The sequence below is a fragment of the Lutra lutra genome, chromosome 5, assembly GCF_902655055.1.
Source record: "Lutra lutra chromosome 5, mLutLut1.2, whole genome shotgun sequence".
Taxonomy (NCBI): Eukaryota; Metazoa; Chordata; class Mammalia; order Carnivora; family Mustelidae; genus Lutra; species Lutra lutra.
Window position 1 is genome coordinate 86,522,903 of NC_062282.1, and position 23,241 is coordinate 86,546,143.

Below are 23,241 nucleotides of genomic sequence, written 5' to 3' on the forward strand. Positions count from 1 at the left end.
CAACAAAGGAGAAAGTTCCCAACTACAAATAAGAGAAAGGGTAGAAAAGGCAGAACCGAAGCAATAATGTGCAGCTGGTCACTGAGGTACTCGCAGAGGCAAAATGAACAGTCAAGTTTGTGAAAGGAACAACAGAGCCTACCACTAATGTCATCCCTGCTGTTGCAGGAAAAGTCAAGAGGCATGTGGGGTTCCAGCAGGCACAAACTGAGAATAAAGTTAGCAGGAAAAACAAAGAACCATCATATACTTTACTAACCTTTACACTGCTCTGCCCACTTTTTCATCTATTAGAGAGGCAGGATAGACACCTACCACAGGAGAACTTGGAAAGCAAATTAACCACCTCCAGGCCTCACCATAGTGAGGCCTATCTCGATTTCTCCGTCTCCAGAAGGGGAACCATTATCTTCGTGACCAGACGGTGCATCAGAGCCAGAGCTCAGGGCAAATCAGATACAACCAGTGACTGCACATAGCCCAGATGTAGAAAGCAAAAAAAAAAAAAATAGTTTGGTAATTAGCCTTGGGGATAATCCACCAATATCCTCCAGGAATGTCCTCACTAAAACCAGGCATCACTACTGACGCTTGTGAAAAGGAAGGTTCCAAATTTAGTTTTTCCTTCCAACAAAAGCAAACTGAGCAAGGGTAGGCCCTTAGCCACTCTTCCGCATCAGGCTTCTGATCAGGAAAATATAACTGCTCAATGTAGGGCCAAGTGTCCAGTCTCTTAGCAAAGTAAAACCTATTGAAAATGGGATGAAAATAAGTTACTACATCTGCTATTTTTTAAAGAAATAGAAGCTGCTTAGCTGAGATTAGAAGAGACTCATAAAGGCAATTTCTTATTCCTTAAGAGAACAAGGACAGAAAGAATCAATTTGCTCAAAATAACCAGATATTCAAAGGCAGAGGGGATTGTAGGAAGACACTCCATCACCGTGCAGGCAGCAGATGGTTCCCTGACAAGTGCAGGGAGGACTTCCTGCTCACCCGGAGAGAATCCAGGACTGAATCTGTGTGAAGAGCCTCATGATAGCTTTGTAGGGCACACGAAGACCTCGTCAAAATAAACAGTGTGGACTTTTCAAAGCATGGGGTCACATTGGAAAAAAATGCAAAAGTATACATTTTTATTTTTTGAAAAAAAAAATATATATATATATACACACACACATACAGCTTTTTTAAATGAGGAAATTCAATGTCTATTGACACTACTTAAGTATCCTTTCATTATCTTACTATCACCAAAAAAGGAGAGTCAAGCCTATTTTGCCTAAAATTTCTGGAAAAAAAAAAACTAGCTTCCAATAAAGGGTCTAACTTCTCACTTTTAAAACCTGGTTGCTGGGGCGCCTGGGTGGCTCAGTGGGTTGAAGCCTCTGCCTTTGGCTCAGGTCATGATCCCAGGGTCCTGGGATCGAGCCCCCCATCGGGCTCTCTGCTCAGCGGAGAGTCTGCTTCCTCCTGTCTCTCTCTGCCTGCTTCTCTGCCTATTTGTGATCTCTGTCAAATAAATAAATAAAATCTTAAAAAAAATAAAATAAAATAAAACCTGGTTGCTGACCAAAATATTTTGTGAGGCTGGTTTATTTTTGCCTTTCCTTGATCCTGTAACACTTAACTACAAAATGCCATTGTCTCACAGTTTCTTAATAATCTATTCTTAATATAAGAGGGTTTGTTTTTTTTTTTCCATTTTAAATAGAGTCGGGGGGGGGGGTCAGCTTGCAAGCTAAGAATGATTTTCACATTTTAAAGGGCTATTAACAAAAAAAGAATAATACACAACGGACACTGCATTGTGGACTACAAAGCTTATGACCTAACCTTTTAACCAATATCCTCATCTGTCAACTTCTGAGCTAGACCAACAGTAGCGTGTTCAACACAAAGAACTGTTTCTTACTCTGCTTATTTTGAAAACAGCTTCTAAGACTCAGCCAGGCAATATATTGTTCCACCTCCACTTGAAGACAGATCTGGCCAGGAGAACACCCTAAGGGTGACCTCTGTTTAGTCTTTACTCTAGGCTTCAATTTCACCATCTTTAGGATTCAGAGTTCCTAAATTTAGATGTAGAATTCCATGTTACAATTAGACAAGATTCATGTAGTTCCTGGGCTCTGTTCACTTGTGCAATGCCTGGCATTAATTCACTTTGGGAACCATCTTCATGAAATATTCACCAATCGTAGATACTACATGTTAAGTGCGGGGTAAGAGGTTGTACAAATCTGGAGAGAAGTGGGTGGTATCAAAGAGCACTATCCAGACAGGAGGGGGCAAGACCCAGACACCAAGGTGCCTGGGACCCCACTGTAGAAATTAATCCAAGAATTTCCTAACAGACGGTGAGAAACACAATCTGAGATTTCAGGCTTCATAGTACAGTGCTGGGAAACGTGTTTCAGTTTATTCCTTCAGTATATTCCAACACAACCTATATGTAGAGAGATCTATCTATATATATACTGAAAAAAGAATAGTTTCGTAACATTGTTCCTTTCCTGGATAGTGAAGTAAATTTGGATTCTTTGGCAGTTGGCCAAGTTCAGTGGGCATCACTAAGCACTTGAACTAGGTATGTGCAAAGAAGCCCTATCGTATGCTCCTGCCAGCCTAGGTGCTTCTCATGGGTGCTGACTGCTCTGCCACTGTTAAGTTCAGGGCTGGGCTGCCTGCCAGAGGAAAATAATGGTCAGGATATTTTCTTTAAGAGACTTTTTAAAGTTAATTTCTGGGTGTCAGGAATTCTGGGCAGAAGTTTTGACTATCAAAAACTGTCCTCAGAATTTAAATGACTGTACATCTCCACCCAAATCTGGGGCTGACCCACGATGCCAAGATGCCTAGGGAAACAAGATGAGTCACTGCCTAAGGAACTGGCAGAGGACATGGGAGTGGTTAAATGTTGCATATAAACGCGAAAGCTGGAAAGCAGGGAGGCATCTGTGTTCAGGGGCTGAAATAAAAGCTGGGGCCTACATCCACATCAAGTAAATATTTCCACTGCTTAAGAGTCACTGAAATGCAGTGCATGGTTGCTCTGGCCAACTTTCCTCTCCATAAAGGCCTTGGTCTATGACAAATCTCTTTATCCGAACTTTTCATTATAACTTTACCTCTAAGAGCTCATACTGACCCAGTTACCAACCTACAGTTAAGGTCATTTTCCCTCTGCTTAGATCTTTAACTTGCCTCCTCATACACTCCTGGGTGTCCACACAGCAGGCTTACCACTGAGGCCCTCTATATTAATTTCATGTTCTATACAGTAGTTTCATATTTTACAAAAAAGCCCTTAAAGTTTATAATTGAATGTACAGATATTTTGAGAAGGGGTAAAGGAGCAAACATGAACAGTAAACTACGGGATATGGAATATGATACATCTGAGAATATATTCTTTATAATTAAAAACAGTTGGGGGTGGCTCAGTCAGTTAAGCCTCTGCCTTCAGCTCAGATTATGATCCCGGAGTCCTGGTATTGAGCCCCACCATCAGGCTGCCCGCTTCTCCCTCTCTCCCTGCTGCATCTCCCCCTTCTCTGCTGCTCCCCCTGCTTGTGTTCTCTCTGTGTCAAATCCATAAATAAAATCTTTGAGGCGGGGGGGACAGTTGCTAAAAGTCATGTGTCATCACCTGACCTTTACAGTAACTGGGCTAGGGTTCAGATCAAGCAGTCTATCAGCAAAGCAAGGGAACCCGATGAACACTAGAGAGCTGACAGACATCAACAGCCTCCCAAGGCTCCTCTTTCTCCTACTAAAAGGGTGGCAACCATCCCTCTTCTCCTGCTTCATGAGGATTATCAGAAAGAGCCAACAAAGTAGTTTAAATGCAAATCATTAATATCAACATTAGAGTCTTAATGTTGACTCTAAAGGACTTAAGGACTCTCTCTCCTTAAGGACTTAAAGACTTAAAGGACTCTCTCCTTAAGGACTTAAAGATACACACAGGTGAGGGAGCAAAACACAGAAGCGGCACTGACAAGGTCTGGCTGAGGGCATATGAAACATGTTCAAACACTGAAAAGCCATCAGTGTCATCAAAGACTTCTGGTTTTGGGAAGATTTCTCAGGATACTAATGGCTCTAGCCTTCATCTCCTCCAGACTCCATGCCCTATTTAAGAGGAAAAATATACGGTGGCTCCCTTTAGAAAGAATGCTAACTTTTCCTAATGGGATAAATGAACAGAGCATATTGGAATAGTATTTCTTGTTCCTCCATTTAAATAACTAACATTCCCCATGGCACATTTTCAGAAATGTTTGGGTGTGTATTTTAAAAAGGAAGTCCCCAATTCTGTTAATTGGTACCCTGTTGCTTCCTTGCAAAATTAAATTAACCTAAGACAAAAGACTGACATTTCCAGTAATGGTGAAGAGGCCAAAAATTAGCTCAGTTGTAATGGTTTTGAAATCGTGGGTTTGCATTTTGTACAGCACACACATCTGTAATTTTTACATTCTTTCGACTTTTCAAATTTGGTTTTTCAAATGAAAGCAGGATTCTGGTACAAATTGATTTTAAAATGTCTCCAAGTGAGACCAAACTAACTCCCAACAGTCTATTCTATTACATATCCTGGACCTATAAGGTAAGCATTAAATACTAGAGCACGGAATGTGACCAAGGACAGTGGGGGGAAAAAAGAGCAAACAGCAAATTCACACAGAACACAACCACCTAAAAATCCACTCACAAAGTTAAGACAAAAATGTTAGCTGATCATTTAGGGTAGAGATCTCTCCTCTTTCCCAACAAATTTTGATAATTTTATAGAGAAAGACTCACAGGGATAGGAGAGTATATGACCTAAAGCCTATCTTCCTTAAGTGACACTGGATAAACACTCATCTCTAGAGGTGCAAAATGTGGATGCAAATATGTTCTCCCTCTTCACTGTCCACTTTGTATGCTGCAAGTGCCGACTGGTAGGCTGCTGTCCGGGTTAGCAGACACAAGTGAACCTCCCAACCAGAAAGATGCTAAGCTCCCGGAGCAGCAACTACTTCTTCCAGAAGCTGAAACCTTCCTAGACCCATGGAAAGCAGTCAATCAAGTATTTCAGAAAGTGGAAGGAAGACAAAACCTACTCAAGGAGTAACAACCACTGCCTTCACGTCCACAAATTTGGAAGCTCCACCCCTACACCCAGCAATCCCCCCGCACAGGAAAGGGGCCCCCTAAGCTCCTAAGGTCAGGGCTCCCAATTAGGGTCAGGTCATTGCCCAGCACAGCCATCTTGGCCCAGTTCTTCAGAGCAGGGACCTGCGGTGATGACAGAGAAGCTGCTGGTATGTTGCAGAAAAGATGTCCCAAAGTAAGGGTGCACATCCACTGACTCTGAGCACCAGGCTGGCAGACTTGATTAGGTTTCTCCCACCGGCAGGAAGCACCACCTTCATCCGGGAAGACCCTGTACGGTCCTAAAAATTCCCGATTCACCGACCATGCAGTGAGTGTGCCTGTCTGCTGCCTCTACACCCAGCAGTGACTGGCTGCAACAGAAGCACTGGCGGCCCCTCTCCGAACCACACAAGCCAAGCTCCGGAGGATGCTGGAGCTGGCCTCACGGAAGGGGACGCTGAGGCAGAACACGTGAGCGCGCAACCCACCGGACACCAATGCAGAGTACTTACTGCCACAAAGAGCATGCAGTACATGGAGAATGAAGAGTGGCCCGAGTAAAAAGACAACCTAGGAGAGAAAGAAGACAAAGGTCAATTTCCTTTCCTAGGCAGGCATAATCATCTTGCTGTCCTAAATCTTACTGTGGTGGAGCAGACACCTGGCCCCCTCACCTTGACCAATTACAGGAGTGGGGAGGGGTGCCCTAGTACTGAGACTTCCAGGAGGGAAAAACCCGACACGAACATTTCTGAAGTAATGCTCCACAAGCCACAACTGGTATATAAATGGTCTGGCTTCAGGACACGTACACTTAAATGACCATGACTTAAGTTTTATTTTCTACCTGAAGGGTTTGCCCCTGAGTGCTAGTAATACCTCCTTCAGAATACTCGGAAGTTAACTACTTCTTCAAAAAGAAAATAAATTTTAAAAAAATTAAAAGTGCTATTTTAGCCCTTTTAACAGGCACACATCTCACCTTAGAATTCCCACCAGATGAAAATGCTTGTTTGACATTTATATTCAAACTGTGCACTGATGGTCGTGTACCAGATGAATCCACACTTTTCAACATTATATTCTATCAACATGTGAGTATTGTCTTCCCACCCAAAGTGACAGAATGCTTGCAAAACTTAATTTTATGGCCCCTTTTGGAAAAGGGAGAAGCTTACTAGCATCCATGATCTAGGTTCTGCTTATGGAGTGCGGGCCATCAGAACTGAAAGGGCAAGTACATTCGGTCCAGTAAAAGTAATTCCATGCAAAGGATGCATCAAGCAAATAATGAGAATGCTTCTCCTGCCTATGAATATGAACGTAACTCAGAAGGGCAGGCTTCAAAGTATTTTACTTATTATACCCTGCTTGATTGAAAAGGAATTTGGTTACGTGGTTTCAGAGAGGTGAAATTAAGATCAGAAAGTCATCTGTGTTATGTTTGGCAACTGAGGGAAGGTGGGAGTGGAGATTTTCTTAAGCATGTACCGATGATGATCTAGCAAGAATTATGATAATCTTTTTCATAATCAGATGCATAGCTAAGAAAATGAGTATTTTCAACTTCTAGTACCAACTAGGAATTACCTAATTAAACCTGATAATTACTATGGATTTAATCTATATGAAACAAGAAAAATAAATCACTTTTAGCCTCACCAACTGTTTGGCTGTAGAGAATAGATCAGTAGAAGTCCTTACTTTAAATTAGATAATTAGAGCAGAGTTCTATACATTTTATATTTCAGTAAGTTATACTGAAGAACCTACAAGTTAATAAAAGCCAATTTCAAGAACTGTCAAATCCCATCAAGCCAGCATGACCACGATCAGAGAAATGTTCTCAAAGCCAAGCAAGTTCAAAGTTTCACTAAGACTTCATCTTCAGAGTATTCACTGTACACTATGCCACAAAACTGTAAATTCCAAACCTACGTTAATAGTTTTAAACAGTTCTGATTCAGTCACAGGGGGATTTCATTAGTTGAAAACAAAACGGTTTCAATTTTTTATTCCGAATACATAAGGAGGTATTTTATCCAGTATAGAACCAGTCAAGGAATAACCTCTGACTTCAACAAACAGGGATTAAAACACATAAAATAAGAGCTCTGGGGCACCTGGGTGGCTCAGTCATTAAGCATCTGCCTTTGGTTCAGGTCATGAGCCCAGGGTCCTGGGATCCAAGCCCCGAGACGGGCTCTCTGCTCGGCAGGGAGCCTGCTTCCCTTCCTCTCTCTCCGCCTGCCCCTCTGCCTACTTATGATCTCTGTCTGTCAAATAAATACATAAAATCTTAAAAAAAAAAAAAAAGTTGGGGGGAGAACTCTATTTGACCTCTTTACTCACTGTAGGCGACCAAACAGTCATGGTAGTATGGACTTTTACCAACTATTAAAACAGAGTAAGACACCAAAATACAAATTCAGGTTATTTTCATATTCCATACACATCTCTTTATTGGGATCTCTAGGAGATATAGCTCTTTATTATGTCTTAAACTCACAAATGAACAAATAATTTTATGAGCAATTGAATAAAAATCCCCAAAGTAGGGGTGCCTGGCTGGCTCAGTCAGTGGAGCATGTGACTTGATCTAGGGCTTATAAATTCAAGCCCCACCCTGGGTGTAGAGATTACTTAAAATCCTTAAAAAATAGTAATAAAAATAAAATACAATTCCAGAAGTAGCCAAAATGCAGACTGTTTCATCACAGTAACCTCACTGAAGTATTTACGATTTTGGCCCCGGCCTCGGAATGTCACCCCATTCTTAGATGTAGATAGATAGGTAAACAATTTGAGCTAGCTTTCCATCAAAGTTTAAGGCAGTCTCTCCAGAAAGAATATTTACAGAGATAAAATATATTCAGAAAGACAGCTATTTGACTAACGCAGGCATGGCCTATTACACTGAGCAAGTAGGCAAATCTGACAATGTAACTTACTGTGGACAGCATTCTTTTCCAAATGGCACATTTAAGATTTTTGTTTTCTTTTGTCAGCCAGGACAGCCCTTTCTCCTGGGAGAGCTACTTAGCCTGCACCCTAATATCATAGCCTTCACTAGTGTTTACAGCCATTCACTCCCCACAGGGCCCATGAGTTCCCACTCAACCCATCATTCTTCCATCTCTGTTTTCCAATATCTACATAAATATTCAGCCTTATAAACTGCAAAGACAGCCAAATCTAACCCTTATCAGTCATCAGACGCAAGCAACTCACATAAAGTGTTTAATTTTTTAAATGGCATTTTGGAGCTCATAGGGAGGTTAAATCACAACCTCCTAAAACTCTCACTGCTCTTGCCCTGCCCTCTGATTTTCTTTCTTCCTCCCAACTCACCAGAGTTAAAACGCACAGAACAGTTATCCCTTTAGCTATTCTTTTAGTTTGAAAGATCTACTTTGCATTCATTCTTGAATGATGGTTTTCCTTAATACAGAATTGTAGGATAAATTTTTTTCTCATCACTTTTTTGACTTCTACATTTGCTATTAAAATAGAATCTAGTTGTCTGCCATTCCTTTCTAGGTTACCTGTCCTTTTGTGTACTTACCCTCCCCCTCCACCATCAAGGTCAACATTCTCGTCTCAATGATCATGTATCCAGTAGGAATGTCTTTTTATTTATCTGATTTAGTATTCATTGGCTTCCCATTTATATACTTCACCACTTTTGAACAGGTCTCAGCCATCATAACTTTGTTTTTTTGTTGTTTTGTTTTGAACTTTGTTCTGTACCTTCCATCCTTTTTCTGAGATTGCTTCAACATGTTTGACATTTTCATCCTATCCCTTCCTATCTCTTAAACTTTTTTTTGTACTTTAAATCTTTGCCTATCTTCCATTTCAGCTCTCATGTTTGCTGTGTCTAAAGTACTTTATCAGTCTACTTTTTAATTTAAATACGTATGTATCATTTATAAAAGATCTCTTTGGTCCTTTTTTCAATCGATGATCAATTTTGATCCTGTTTATCCTTCATCATATTCTCAGTCTCTGATTTATCTCTACACCGTAGATATATTGATTTTATATTCTATATGGTAATTCTACTATCTGCAACCTTTGAGAGCTTATGTAGTTTGTTGTATCTCCTCTCACTTAGCGGAACTTGTTTCTATGTATGTTCCTTCACAGGACAATATGAACTCATGTCCTTGACACTCCATCTGTGGGGAATCTTGGAGGCCTTGGTTTAAAAAGAGCTCGTCCAGCAAAGGGGGGCCTGGGTGGCTCAGTAGGTTAAAGCCTCTGCCTTTGGCTCAGGTCATGATCTTGGGGTCCTGGGATCGAGCCCTGCATCAGACTCTCTGCTCAGCAGGGAGCCTGCTTCCCCCTCTCTCTCTGCCTGCCTCTCTGCCTACTTGTGATCTCTGTCAAATAAATAAATAAAATCTTAAATATATATATATTTATATATATATATAAATATATAAAAATATATAAATATATATATAAATATATAAATAAATATATATATAAATTTATAAATAAATATATATATATATATATATATTTTTTTTTTTTTTTAAGCCCCACATATATAGTATGTATTCTGGCACCAGAACAATGTTGACTATGGTCCTGTAGTTAAGAACTCTTTCTGACAGCAGCCTCCTCCCCTGCCAGGAAGATGTGCCCTTTGGGAGTCCTTAAATTATCCTTGAATCTCCCCTCTGTCTACCCCGCACTAGCCTCATGTTCAGAGTCCCATCAAAACTGAGGCTCTAGGCTACCAAGAATTGGCACATACTTTCAGGTACACGTCAGATCAACAGCATTAACGAATTCCAACATCATGAAAATTCCTTTACTCTCTCATCAGCTTGGCTATTTATTTACAAAGATTTATTTATATGTGTTTATATATATTTTAATATATAATACCAACATGTGCATATGTGTGTGTGTAATGTATTACCTAGCACGTGCAACTCTATCAGTGTTTCTAATCCTCCATATTGCCAGAAATAGAGACAGTCTTTTTTTTTTTTTTAAGATTTTATTTATTTATTTGACACAGAGAGAAAGATCACAAGTAGGCAGAGAGGCAGGCAGAGAGAGAGAGGAGGAAGCAGGCTCCCTGCTGAGCAGAGAGCCTGACGAGGGACTCGATCCCAGGACCCTGAGATCATGACCAGAGCTGAAGGCAGAGGCTTTAACCCACTTTAACCCACTGAGCCACCCAGGCACCCTGAGGCAGTCTTTTTTAAAACAAGAATTTGGACAAGGGGTACCTGGGTGGCTCAGCACGTTAAGCATCTGCCTTTAGCTCAGGTCATGATCCTGGGGTCCTGGGATTGAGTCCCAGGTGGGGCTCCCTGCTCAGTGGGGGCCTGCATCTCCCTCTGCCCATCCTCCTGCTCATGTTTGCACAGTCTCTTTCTCTCAAAATCTTAAAAAAAAAAAAAAAATTAGGACTAATAAAATGTTATCTCAAATCAAATGCTTTACTAGGAGATACAGTCTGGCAAAAAATAGTTTGTTTTCATTTTAAAGTGGTCAGTGTTCACAATGTTTCTAATTCTTACTCTCCCACCAGTTCACTGGGTATGGCAAAGTTGACTCTGGGGCAATTCAGAACTTCCTTCCTTTCCTTAAAGATCATCCTGAAACCGATTCCTAAAGTATTTTAAGGCAGAAAGGCTGTCATAAGACTTAACGGTTCTAAGCTACTGAGCACCTTCCATGCACAGGTATTTAATCCCCAGTACTTCCACTCTTCCCAGAAATCCCCATGGTGGGGGTTGTTGATCCTATTTTAGACAGAGACCCTGAACCTCCCAGAGGTTCACTCACTGGCTCCCAAGTCCCATCGCTTTAAGGATCAAATCCAAGTCCTCCCAGCTCTTTCCCGGTGGGCCAGGATCCCCCACTCAGGTGCAGGGCTGGGGGACCCAGCAGCAGCACGCTGGCATCTCCCAGCAAGGAGCCACCATGAGAAAGAACATGAGGCACGATTCACACACGGCCCCATGTGTGAAGTCAGTACACAAAGAACTTAGATCATCTGTGAAAAGGCAAATGTCAATGTGCAGATAAGCATTTTAAGAGAATACTCATTTCTCCTTTGTACACTCTAAAGGCCAAAACAAAAGGAAGTCAAACTGCAACATGAAGCCTTTTCTCCAAATGTTATTTCCTGATTAGAAAGTTTACACAACAGCAAATTAACCTGAAGGACAGGGTAAATAAAACTCCCTTCTGTGGTAACCTTTAAACATAGAATGACCCTGTGAGAAAGTTATAACAAATGTCCCAAACAAATGCACAAAGAAATAATTTCCCAAGTCTTTGTCCCACTTTTTTTCAAAAGGATTTTTACAACCAATAGCTATACAAAATGCTCAGGCAATGAGCTGTCAGGCTATTATCTTTAAAAATTTCACATCTAATATACTGGGGAAGTCAAGTAGGTAGTGAATGGGGAAAATGGGTACTTCCACAGTGCACTGATAGGAGTGCATACTCTTCAAAGGAGATCTGACAATATCTATCTATATGTAAACCCACAGTATTTTCTGACCCAGTAGTTCCACTTGAAGACATCTATCCTAGAGAAACACGCACAAGCACAAAGATGTTTGAAGTAACACAGCCAGCAACTTGAAGACAATGGTTTTCTCACTCTTCTTCTGAATACCATAAATTAATTAAAATCGATTAAATAACTATGTGAAGTGACAAAAAAAATCTACAGGAAATATTTAAAAATATGTCACTTATTTAAACCACATAAAACCATACAACTTCACATTTAATGTAAAATACACAGAAAGCAACTGATAGGACAAACTGTTAACAGTCACTCTGGGGAAAGGTATCAAATGAGGGTTAAAAAAAAATCTTTCAGGGGTGCCTGGTGGCTCAGTGGGTTAAGCCTCTGCCTTTGGCTCAGGTCATGATCTCGGGTCCTGATATCAAGCCCCGCATCGGGCTCTCTGCTCAGCAGGGATCTTGCTTCTCCTTCTCTCTCTGCCTGCCTCTCTGCCTATTTGTGATCTGTCAAATAAATGGATAAAAACCTTTTAAAAAAAAATCTGTCACATTTTACAGTGATAATATTGCAAACACAACATGTCATTACTGGGATTTTATACATTTAAATATATATTTTAAAATATAAAAAAATGATAGACAAATTATCTGATATGCCTGCTACAAATTTCCTACAAACCCCTTCTCCACTAAACCCACACGCACACATGCACCTGAATTCCTTCCTGAACAACACTTGCGTTTGGAGCTGCCCGGCGGCCAGCCCTCAGGACCCACGTGCAGCTCCCTGCCTACAGATTCATGTCCAGAGTCCCACTGGGACTCAACCCCAGGAAGCTTGTTCTTACATCTCTCAATGAAACGTTCTGACATTCGTGTGTATTTTTAAATATCATACGTCGTGTTTCCATAAAAATATATGCACATAATTTCATACCACTGAAATTCAGCATATTAACTCTGTTGATTATTATAAGTAACAGAGCCAGTGGACAAGTGATTTTGACATATGTGTTTGGAGGGGAGAAAGATCAGATTTCTAGAGATGTGTAGATACACAAGAACCATGGGGTATCTTTTCTCCCAAAGGCTACAGAGACAAAGATGAAGCTGATAAATGGCAAAAGAATGTAAGATGATCCCAAACAAAATTAAGTAAAATACAACAAAAATAATGTAAATTCATCTTATTTGCTTGAACCAGAGACTGAGAGATTAGTTCACTTGCAGCAAAAATCCTGTCATATATTCCTTAAATTATTTTTAGAAAGATTTTACTAGGTTTCCATTTAAAGCTACACTGTATTTATATGGAGTTGATTAGCTACTTCATGTATAAAAGTGACATGCCTAACTAAAATAAAACAGATCCGAGTATCCTATTTTATTCATTAATATTAATGCATCAGCATCAAATACCAGTTCACAGCCACTACTGTCAGTGACTTATATACCAAATAATCTAATATCTATAGATACCATATCATGAAACTTAAGGGAGAGAAATGAGCAAGACCGTGGAAAATGAAAAAAGAGAGGGGTAAAAATAGGACATAATTGATAGGTGTACAAGGTATTTTAAACTCTTGATTAAATAAACCAGTTGATGATTAAAAACAAATGATCGCATGTCTTCTGTTTATGGGAGACTCGTTTGAAAAGAAGGAATCTAAAAAGGAGAAGTTGTTGAGAACTCAGAGATAAAGGAAAGTAAAACTGGGTGTGCCTTGAAAATCAGATGGCTAGGGAATAAACGGTTCTACACTCTGAGCAGGGAAACTGTGTGTCTCTGACAGATGAGCAAAGATGGGAGAATGACAAAGGTTACTGACAGAAGGGTAAAACAGACGTAAGTGCACTAAGCAGAAGAAGAGCCGTCACAGGTTTCCTACAGCAGGAGGGAAAAATTGATTCCTTGATGCAAAAAGACTCCAAATCACCAACGTGGCATTATCGAAGAGTTAAAAAGGAAACAAAGGGCAACTGGCAGGTTACACGAGGGACGTAACTTTGAGGCGTTCCTATGCCTGCAACTAGTAACTCTTTACCTCCTTCCTCCCCCAACCCCCTTTTAAAACACTGAACAAGGAAAACTACCTTGCCACAAGGCAGAAGAATTCAGAGGCAGTCAGAAGGAAGGCAGACTTCTAAATTGCCTTCTAAGGTGCTTTTTAAGGGGCAGGAATGCTAGCCAGAGGTAAGACTGCCACACCTCTACTTTTAGCCCTCTCCCAAAAAGACAGCATGAAGGCCAAGAAAGCCTGTTAAATCTGGCCAGTACACTCCACTTCCCACCCTGACGCAGACCATGAAATCACCATTAACTCTTCACCACCCAGGTAAGATACCTGTAGAAGATACCAGTATAAGTCTATACAATTAAACTACTATAAAACTTCTGCTATGCACTGAGAGTGGCAAGAGAAAATGCAAAAGCCCACGCACATATGAAATTATTTGAGCCCAACAGGAAGCTGACCAGACAGGTCACTCTGGGTTCCTTTCAGATTCGAGCAGATGACATCACCAGAGACAGTGTTACCAGAGGACAAGCTGAGTGCCGCAGTACTACACTTAGACAACTTTCTACCAAACGGACAAAAGCACTAGTGTAACATTTCCTTTAGTATCTCAAGTCCTTTTGCTTTAAAAGAAATGAAAGCTTAGATCATATAATATTTAGGTACCCATTTTAGTATATTTAGATTTGAATGAAGTGGAGGAAAGCAGACTACTTTTTACAAATATAAAGACAAAATCATGACCACATTACTTTCCTGCTTCACGTCCTTCACTGGTACACTGCTGAGCTTTGAGTAATCAAGACCCTTCATCAGGCCCACCAACTAGTCTGGAACCATCATCTGCTACCCAACTATTCACAATTCCCAATAAACACCATGTTTCATGCTGTGTTTTTTCATCACTGCGCCTGAAATAAGCTTCCCAACTTTCCTGGATACTTACAACACAAGAGTCACCGCAGCCACTGTTACCTTCCAGAAACCTGTCTTCAACAACTAGGCTGAAGTGCTCTCCCTTTCTCCAAAAGGAGAGAGATATACAGCACACATATATCCTTGAACCCACCTTCCACAGTAAATCAGTAAATCCTTCCTTCTTACATTCCATCCAAACATGGGCAGGAGTAGGACAAGACTTATAAACAGAAATGTCTGACGTTTGTTTGTTGCTTTGTTTTAATTACATACGTTAAGTCCATCAGAAAAATTCAGAAGGTATAGCAAATCAAGAGAAAAATTGCTGGTAAACACCCGACTCCCTGAGAGTTGTTGTTGTTTTTTTTTAAGATTTTATTTATTTATTAGACAGAGATTACAAGTAGGCAGAGAGGCAAGGGAAGCTTGATTGCAGGACCCTGAGATTATGACCTGAGTGGAAGGCAGAGGCAGTGGGTTAAACACTGAGCCACCGAGGCACCCCCGAGATCCCACCTTAATTCATCTTGAATCCTTAACACCCACTAGATAAGCATACAGTAGGTACTCAATACATTTAAGCTCAAACAGAATCTAATGTCTTCATGATAAATCAGTTTTTATGTAGTTATCCCAGAAGATGTAAAATTCTTATACTTTTCATATTTAAATATCACAAATCACCTCTGCTACTTCCCCACCTCTTCCCCCACCAAAGCACCAATAATAAAGAGTATTATGTCAGTGCCTCCACAAGAAGTACACTTCAATCAGTTTGTGCTTCGACAACTGTAAAAAGTGCAAAAAATAAAACTAAGGACATATGTTACCTTTGCATAATAATGTTATCATATAATTAAATGCTAAACTTAAATAAGTCTCTGCCAATAATCATGGCAAGATAAGTTACCTGATTTTAACATCTTACCTCTGATGCGTTTTCCCCTTACAGTGGTTACAAATTCTGACTTTATCATCACAGTTCTGGAGAATTAGGAAGTCCAATCTAATACCCCCACTCTTTTGCCCTTCTGTAAGAAACTGTGAGCAGTATCAGTATGTGTCAGCTTAAACATGCAGTACCTAAGGCCTCTTCCCAATACCTTCGGCAAGCATATCAATAAAGTGTATCAAATGTCCAGAAACCTTTTACGTTGTGATCAAAGGCAGTCAGATTAGTGGAACAAATGATATCTATAAAGTAACAGATATATTGTTGTAAATGAAAAACAAATTAAGTTTTAAAAGCCTTCTCAGGGGCACCTGGCTGGCTCAGCAGGTAGAATGTGTGACTCTTGATCTCGGGGTTGTGAGTTTGAGCCCCGTACGGATTACTTAAAAATATAATCTTAAAAAAAAAAAATGTAAGTGGGCAAAAAACAAAGACAAAATAAAACAAAAACAAGGGATGACAAATAAAAAGGTTTTAGGTACTGCCTGAATCCCACTTTCTATTGCTTTGGAAGAGTTTCTTCATTTTTAAGGATTCAATTCTATTCTTCAATAAACCAAAAATACTGAAAACTGACCATCTTCATAAATTTCCAAACATTACCTCAGAAGCAATACAATGTAGTTGCAGTAGATTACATAAGAAAATATTATGGTTAACAGGATATAAATATAAAAGAAAAAGGTTAACCAATCCTATAATCTTGCTCTCAAGTACATATGTAAACTCATTTATAACATAAATTGGAGAGTTTGTTGAGCAGACCGGAAGTGGGGTCCAAGATTATACCTCTCTACCAAGCTCCCAGGTGATGTCCATCCTGCTGGTCAGAGCAGAGGACCACACTTTGAATGGCAAGGGGAGAGGAATGAGAAGAAAGGTAATTTTGAGCTTGATTAGGAACACACCTGGGATTAAGTCAAGAGTTTGGGCACTCTGTGGAGACAGTCACATCAAAAGAATGCTAATGATTTTCCTGCTTTCTTATTATAAAGGCTACTTAAAACAGTAAAAACACTGAAGAATCACACAAGCCAACACAATCTATATGTCAGGTTTGTTTTACTTTTCACAAATTCAACTCACATCCTACCCCCAAAGAAAAATATTTATTTTCTAATTAAGTAAAAATACTGAATGCATGCTGTTTGTATTTATTCTAAATGGAACTCAGGCTTTACACCACTCAATTATATTTCTTTTTAGGATTTTATTTATTTGAGAGAAAAAGAGAAAAAGCCCAAGTAAGGGGGAAAGGCAGAGGGAGAGGGAGAAGCAGATTTCCCACTGAACAGGGAGCCTGATGTGGGGCTCAATCCCAGCACCCTGGAATCATGACCTCAGCCAAAGGCACACACCCAACCAAGTGAGCCACTTGGGGCTGTCCCTCCACCCATTATATTTTTATCTGGAAAAAGTACTAATGTAACTACACGACTTTTTTTCATTTTTTTTTTTTAAGATTTTATTTATTTATTTGACAGAGAGAGAGACAGCAAGAGAGGGAACACAAGCAGGGGGAGTGGGAGAGGGAGAAGCAGGCTTCCCGCTGAGCAGGGAGCCTGATGCGGGCTTGATCCCAGGACCCTGGGATCATGACCTGAGCTGAAGGCAGACACTTAACAACTAAGCCAATCAGGTGCCCCCTCCTTATTTTTCATATGTCAAAGCTGGCACTGGGGAATTCAAGAGTTCTAAAGTGAAGGTACAAAGCATCAATAGGATTTAGAATGTGATTTAGAAGCCTATTAATATTTAATGCACAGCACTGCTGTGATATGGCATGAAATGCCGAATATCTAAACTTAAAGGCTGTTATTATTGGGGGGGGGGTTTAAATAAATTAGGATATACATGTATTTATCAACAGATCGTGGCAGGAAGTCACCAAAAGTAAAGAAAGGATCTTGTCTTTGCAAGTCTGTACCTTGACCAAAATAAAGCCACATGTCAAGTCAACTCATTATGCATTCAGGAAAGACAATCAGGCACCAAGCCAAATCTCAAGGGAGAAAAAAAACTTTTGCTTTTATTCCACATCAAAACAAAATTATATGGAATGTATAAATGCAACATAGGCTAAATCAAAAGTACGCGTGAGAATGCGCACAGCTATTTAACTAGGTATCATGTGGTGTGACTTCACTTTTATTTCTAAACAAAGAAGTTTCTTCAGCCTTAAGTGCCCCAGATTGCCTTAAAAATTAACAAACTTCTGACAAAACCCTGAAGATTATGCTGGTTTTACTGAAGCTAAATCCAGTAAAACACTGCCTGTATACCCTAAGCCTCCAGCCTACTTGCCTGCCTGTGATCCTGCTGCTCCCTGCACCCTGAGACATACCCCGTCCTAATTCTATATGTTCAGACCTTACTCATCCTCCGGAATACCCCTCTACTGGAAGCAGTATTATTACCCTCCGATTTCGTTTCATCTTCACTCCTTCAAGGCACGTATCTATCACACACACCGTCTCCAAACACGTCTCAGCCCCTGTGCAGTGAGCCCATGAGAGCAACGTGTGCTCTTGGGGCAGTAACACCCACAGTGACTAGGATGTAACAGCAATAGATATTAGTTGAATTTAGTAACTTCATGGCGAGGCTGAAGTTGTGATTCTCAGGTCAGCAGCCATAGCACCATCTGCGAGTGTTTTAGGAACGAAAATTCTTGGGCTCCCTGGCATGCAGACTCATTGAATCAGAAACTCTAGGGGGGAAGAAACTCTAGGGGTGAGGCCCAGCTATCTTGTATTGTAACAAACTCTCCATGGGATTCCCATGTGACTGAAGTGTAAGAAACACTGGGGCAAAGAGAGTCAGAGCCAGACTGAAGAAAGAGTCGCAGCTGCAACCAGAAGTGTCCCGTGCTAACATTCAGAACAGAGGAGGTGGAAAGCGGTGCTGGCCTTCAAAGCCAAATTGCTTTTATATACACTAAGAGCTAATGTCCATTCACAGGGTGAAGGATCTTTTAAAATGATCCCCTCTTTCATTCTATGTGTTGCTATTTCCCGGGAGATATAAGAATAAAATGAAGGTTGTCTGCTAGTTTACTGACATATACACACGGCAAGTTTAGATAAGCCTGAATAAATCTTCCTGAATGCATAAAGTGTCCAGTAATGTCTACAATTGGACCACAAAGAAGAAGCCATTCTCTCAAAGTGTAAAGCAGGTTTTGCCAGGTACTTAACACCACAGCTAATCAGTCTGATTATAATGGGTTTTTACTATTTATAAAAGGCATTCCCTCAAAATTTAGCTGGATTTACCTGCACAGGGGTTGCATTAAAAAAAGACAAAAGGAAAATTATGCCTCACATTTAACCAAACATATCACAATTAAACATCTAAATAATACAAAGGTGCCATAATCCAAAAGAAGTAACTTTATTTTGAATATCTGATTTATATAGCCAAAGACCAATTGCTCAGGATTGATTAGGAATGCTGAGTCTATCCTTAAGCAAACGGAATAAAAGCCAGAAAAAAGAAAAAAGTGAATTTCTCAGAGAAGACAAAAGTTTCCATACTGTAGTATCACAAACAGAGCAGCTGTTAGTGAGCTGTCTTACTCAACTATAGACCCCAACAGTTAAAGACAGAATTAGGCAAGACTGCTTAACTGATGCTCCAACAAAAACCCATTGTGCTTATTTCTTACCAGACTTTCGAGGCACTGACAATGACATTTTGCGAAGACCTGAATATCCCAAATAATGAGGTCGTGTTCCCATCATCCTGGGGATTTTAAGCACTGGCTCACAAAGTGCGGTCCTGAGATTAAGCACAGAGGTAGCGGCATCTGGGAGTGTGTTAGAAATACAGATCCTCACCTCCCACCCCACCTGAGGATGAAACGTTGAAATATGTGTTTCCAATGAACCACTAACATTTGAGAGACACTGATCTAAAGAGTCCCTAAAGAGAATCTTTACCTGGACAGAGTGCTATAGGTCTGAATTGCCTGGGCTCATTAGTAATTTTTTTTCCCCCACAAATGGAAAGTACTGCTGCTATTCTCATCGGCATAACCAAGAGCAGCTGGATGTCCCAAAGTTACAAGTACAGCCCCTTTTCATTTACAGTAAATGCCCAGGTATTAATTTTAAACAATGAATAGGAGCTAATAAGGAGTTAATAAGTATGCTACTCTAATCCATTTATGTTCTCACTTCTATACTTAGGACCCAGGGCCACAAATGAAGCCTGGTAAAAGTCCTCTGACATCAGTGATACCAGAGCACCAGAGTGTGCACATATAAAGGAAAGGCAGAGAGAGGAATAGAGGGAAATAAGAAAACGAATATCGAGACCAAAAGCCAAAATTGTAAGAGAGTACTCTCACCCTCAGATGAAACTCTGACTCATTTATAGTCAACAAAAATGACTCATTTCGGGTGCTTATGTTCCTTTCTTTCCAATGTCAAGCATTATAATTTTATAATTAAAATAAACGTACAGGGGACAGGCTGTGGAGATAAATAAATTAGAGGGGAAATTACACTATGATCCTAATACATTACAGACAATGTCTAGACGGAGATGTTTTTGCATTTTTGGCATCCCAATATAAAAATTCAAGAGAAAAGCAATAGGAAAGCCTGAATCCAACGAAATTAGGCTTCACAGCAGAACAGCAGTGCAAAGCCACAGTTATGCACCAGAGTTATAAAGCTCTGGAACTGTGGCAACAACTAACTCATTCTGGAAATACCAATGGAAATCCCATTTTTTCTTGGAAGATACAAAGTTTTCTTAAAATTTCATTTCTAGATTTGATTTTCCTTCTCACTTTAGAACCCTAAAGCTTATCAACAGATCTCACTGAAAATGTGGGAGGCTGAAGAAACTTTTAAAGGGTAATGGGTAAAAAACTATGTGTACTTAAGTCAAAAGTACCATCAGAGTATTATAGTATATCTTGGTCAATTTAGATACACTAGCAATACATATATAATAGGACATACATGGACTGAAAAATGTAACCATATTTATGTCATTTAAAATAAATTATATTGCACATTTTGTCCAAATGGCTCATGTAAGAAAGAAAAATCTCTCAATAAGACATACTATTACAAGAAAATTTTGAGCTATAATGTATGTACCCAAACCAGAGAAATAATACATGTGTGAAGAAACTATTTTCTTAAATAATCATTTATAATAATATTTTCTGGACATTAGGTAAGCCCTTATCACCCGACTTTCTTAAATACTGTGACAAGAGAAAATGTTAGAGTTTTCCTATTTTCTGTTGGGGTGATGCAGGAGATGTTACTGGAGACATAGGCATGGATAGTACTCTGTATTTCTCTGAGTTTCTCTGAGTCTTCAAACTCTCTACCAAAAGTCACTGCATCTCCTAGTTGTTAAATCTGAGACCTTTCCCTAGGACACTGCAGTGTTATGAGAGCAGAGAATGAGATCTCCACATCCCATACCCTCAGAGCCCAGTGCTGGTGTTGGTAACTTCATCACTCCTCAAAGCCATTTCTGGACCATTCTTCCCCAGCCCTCTTAAAAAATGCCTTCTTGGGGCACCTGGGTGGCTCAGTGGGTTGAGCCGCTGCCTTCGGCTCGGGTCATGATCTCAGGGTCCTGGGATCGAGTCCCGCATCGGGCTCTCTGCTCAGCAGGGAGCCTGCTTCCCTCTCTCTCTCTCTGCCTGCCTCTCTACTTGTGATCTCTCTCTCTGTCAAATAAATAAATAAAAAATATTTTTTTAAAAAAATGCCTTACCTAACCTCAAATCAAAAATACTGCCTTCCACTATCAATTGCCTACTGCATTAGCCATTCCTCCCTCCTTCATTCATTAAGACTTTATACCCCTACCAGTCACCTGACCACCTCAAAACTTGCCATCCAACAGCCTCTCTATTCTCTGGCCTTGTTATCAATAAGGAGGTTCTCTTCCACCACCATCACTTTTTAAATTTAAGTCCTCTGTGCTAGACTAAGCTCCATGAAGAGGAGAACCAGAACTATCTAGCTCATGGCCAGATCTCATGCACACAGCACAGTATATACTCTTAGTTAAATAAGGTGTTTTTTTCATCTCCACTACATGCAAAAATTGGGGGCTACTAAGGTCTGTGTAGCTTATAAGAGAACCAACAAGGACAATGAAGTACCTGTGAATCGTGTATAAAGAACAGTCAAAGGGTGTTTTACCCAGAGAAAGTATCTGTTGGTTGATAAGTAATTAAAGTGATAGCTATTTTAAAACATAAGAACATCAATCGTATAGAAAAGGTAAGGCTCTTAAAAAAAAAAATGTAAGGCTGATAATTCTGAAACTTGAGATGAGGAATTGTGGCTTTTTTTTTTTTTTTAAGATTTTTATTTATTTACTTGAGAAAGAAAGAAAGGAAGTGAGTGAGCATGAGCTGGGGGAGGGGCAGAGAGAGGGGGAGAAGCAAACTTCCCACCAAGCAGGGAGCCAATGCAGGGCTCAACCCCAGGACCCTGGGATCACAACATGAGCCTAAGGCAGATGCTTAATGGACTGAACCACCCAGGCGCCCCTAGTGGCTTTATCTAATGTTACTGGGCCTTCATTTGCTCATCTATACATTAAAGGAGTTGGACCTTTTGGGTTGCAAACATTGTATTTCATTCATGCCTAATAGCGTGCCACATGTAGAAAGGAGCCTAACAAGGTCATTATAAGAAGGCAACCTGAAGTCCTAAAGCTGTCAATGTATGAAATTTCCTTACAAAAAATATGCTCTAAGAATACGAAGAGACAGAGCAGAACTTAATACAAGGCTGGACTATGTGGAAGGTCAGCAAACTATAACCCCTGGAGCAGCCTGTTTCTGTTAATAAACTTTTATTGGAACGTAACCACACCCATCCGGGATGTTCAAGGACTGTCTATGGCTGTATTTTCCTGGTACAACAGCACAGATGTCAAATTAACCAAATGGCCCACGAAACCTAAAATATTTCCTACCTGGTGCCTTAAGAAAAAGTCTGTTGGCTCTGCACTATATGATCTATGAAGTTCATTTTAATTATTCATGAGAGATGGGAAGACCTGCATTAAACGGCTCTTACACAGAAGGTAGGGGTAAAATGGGGAAAAAAGAATAAGTAGAGATAATAAGTCAAAATATGAACTCAGTTCACCTCCCAGTGATTATACTAGCTGCTCTCCCTAAGCTAGTAAAGAAACCTTCTTTTCCAAGAATACACAAGATAAAACGAACATTGAAGTTTTAACACGCACCTGCCCTCCTTCACTTTCTGTGCATTTCCTCGACATATGTAGTTTTCAATGTAACCAACACTGCAGTTGATTTTTGACCAATCTAGGTCACAAACATCCAGGAAGTGAGGGCGCAGTCTGCCTATTGAATACTTGGCAATGTCAGTCAGGGACTGACTAGCAGCTGCACCAAATAAAAATGTTCCAATGGCTTTGTAAATAGTGGCTATGTAGTTATTCCTGATAAAGGAATTCGAGTGCAAGAGGTTATAGTAAACAGACAGGACTTCTCCAATAATCATCTGAAAAAGAAACAGAAAAATAGTATGTTAAAACACCAACGGGGCACTTTAAACAAAATAAAAAAATAGAAAAAAAAATGTTATATCACAATAAAATATTTATAAACACTTCCCTTTTTTCATTTGCAAATGCAGAGTCAGGATATCCAATTCTAAACCATGAAAAAAG

General features: G+C 40.0%; 1 protein-coding gene across 2 annotated transcripts in view; it reads right to left on the reverse strand.

Annotated features, from left to right (window-relative positions):
- Positions 1-23,241, reverse strand: part of PLPP1 (phospholipid phosphatase 1) — a 101,029-nt gene that overhangs the window by 5,395 nt on the left and 72,393 nt on the right. For both annotated transcript variants that reach the window (XM_047729479.1, XM_047729480.1), the window contains exons 3-4: positions 22,792-23,072; positions 5,661-5,718 (exon numbers count right to left, since the gene is read on the reverse strand). In XM_047729479.1, the coding sequence (XP_047585435.1) occupies positions 5,661-5,718; positions 22,792-23,072 (339 nt within the window). The remainder of the gene's footprint in view (positions 1-5,660; positions 5,719-22,791; positions 23,073-23,241) is intronic.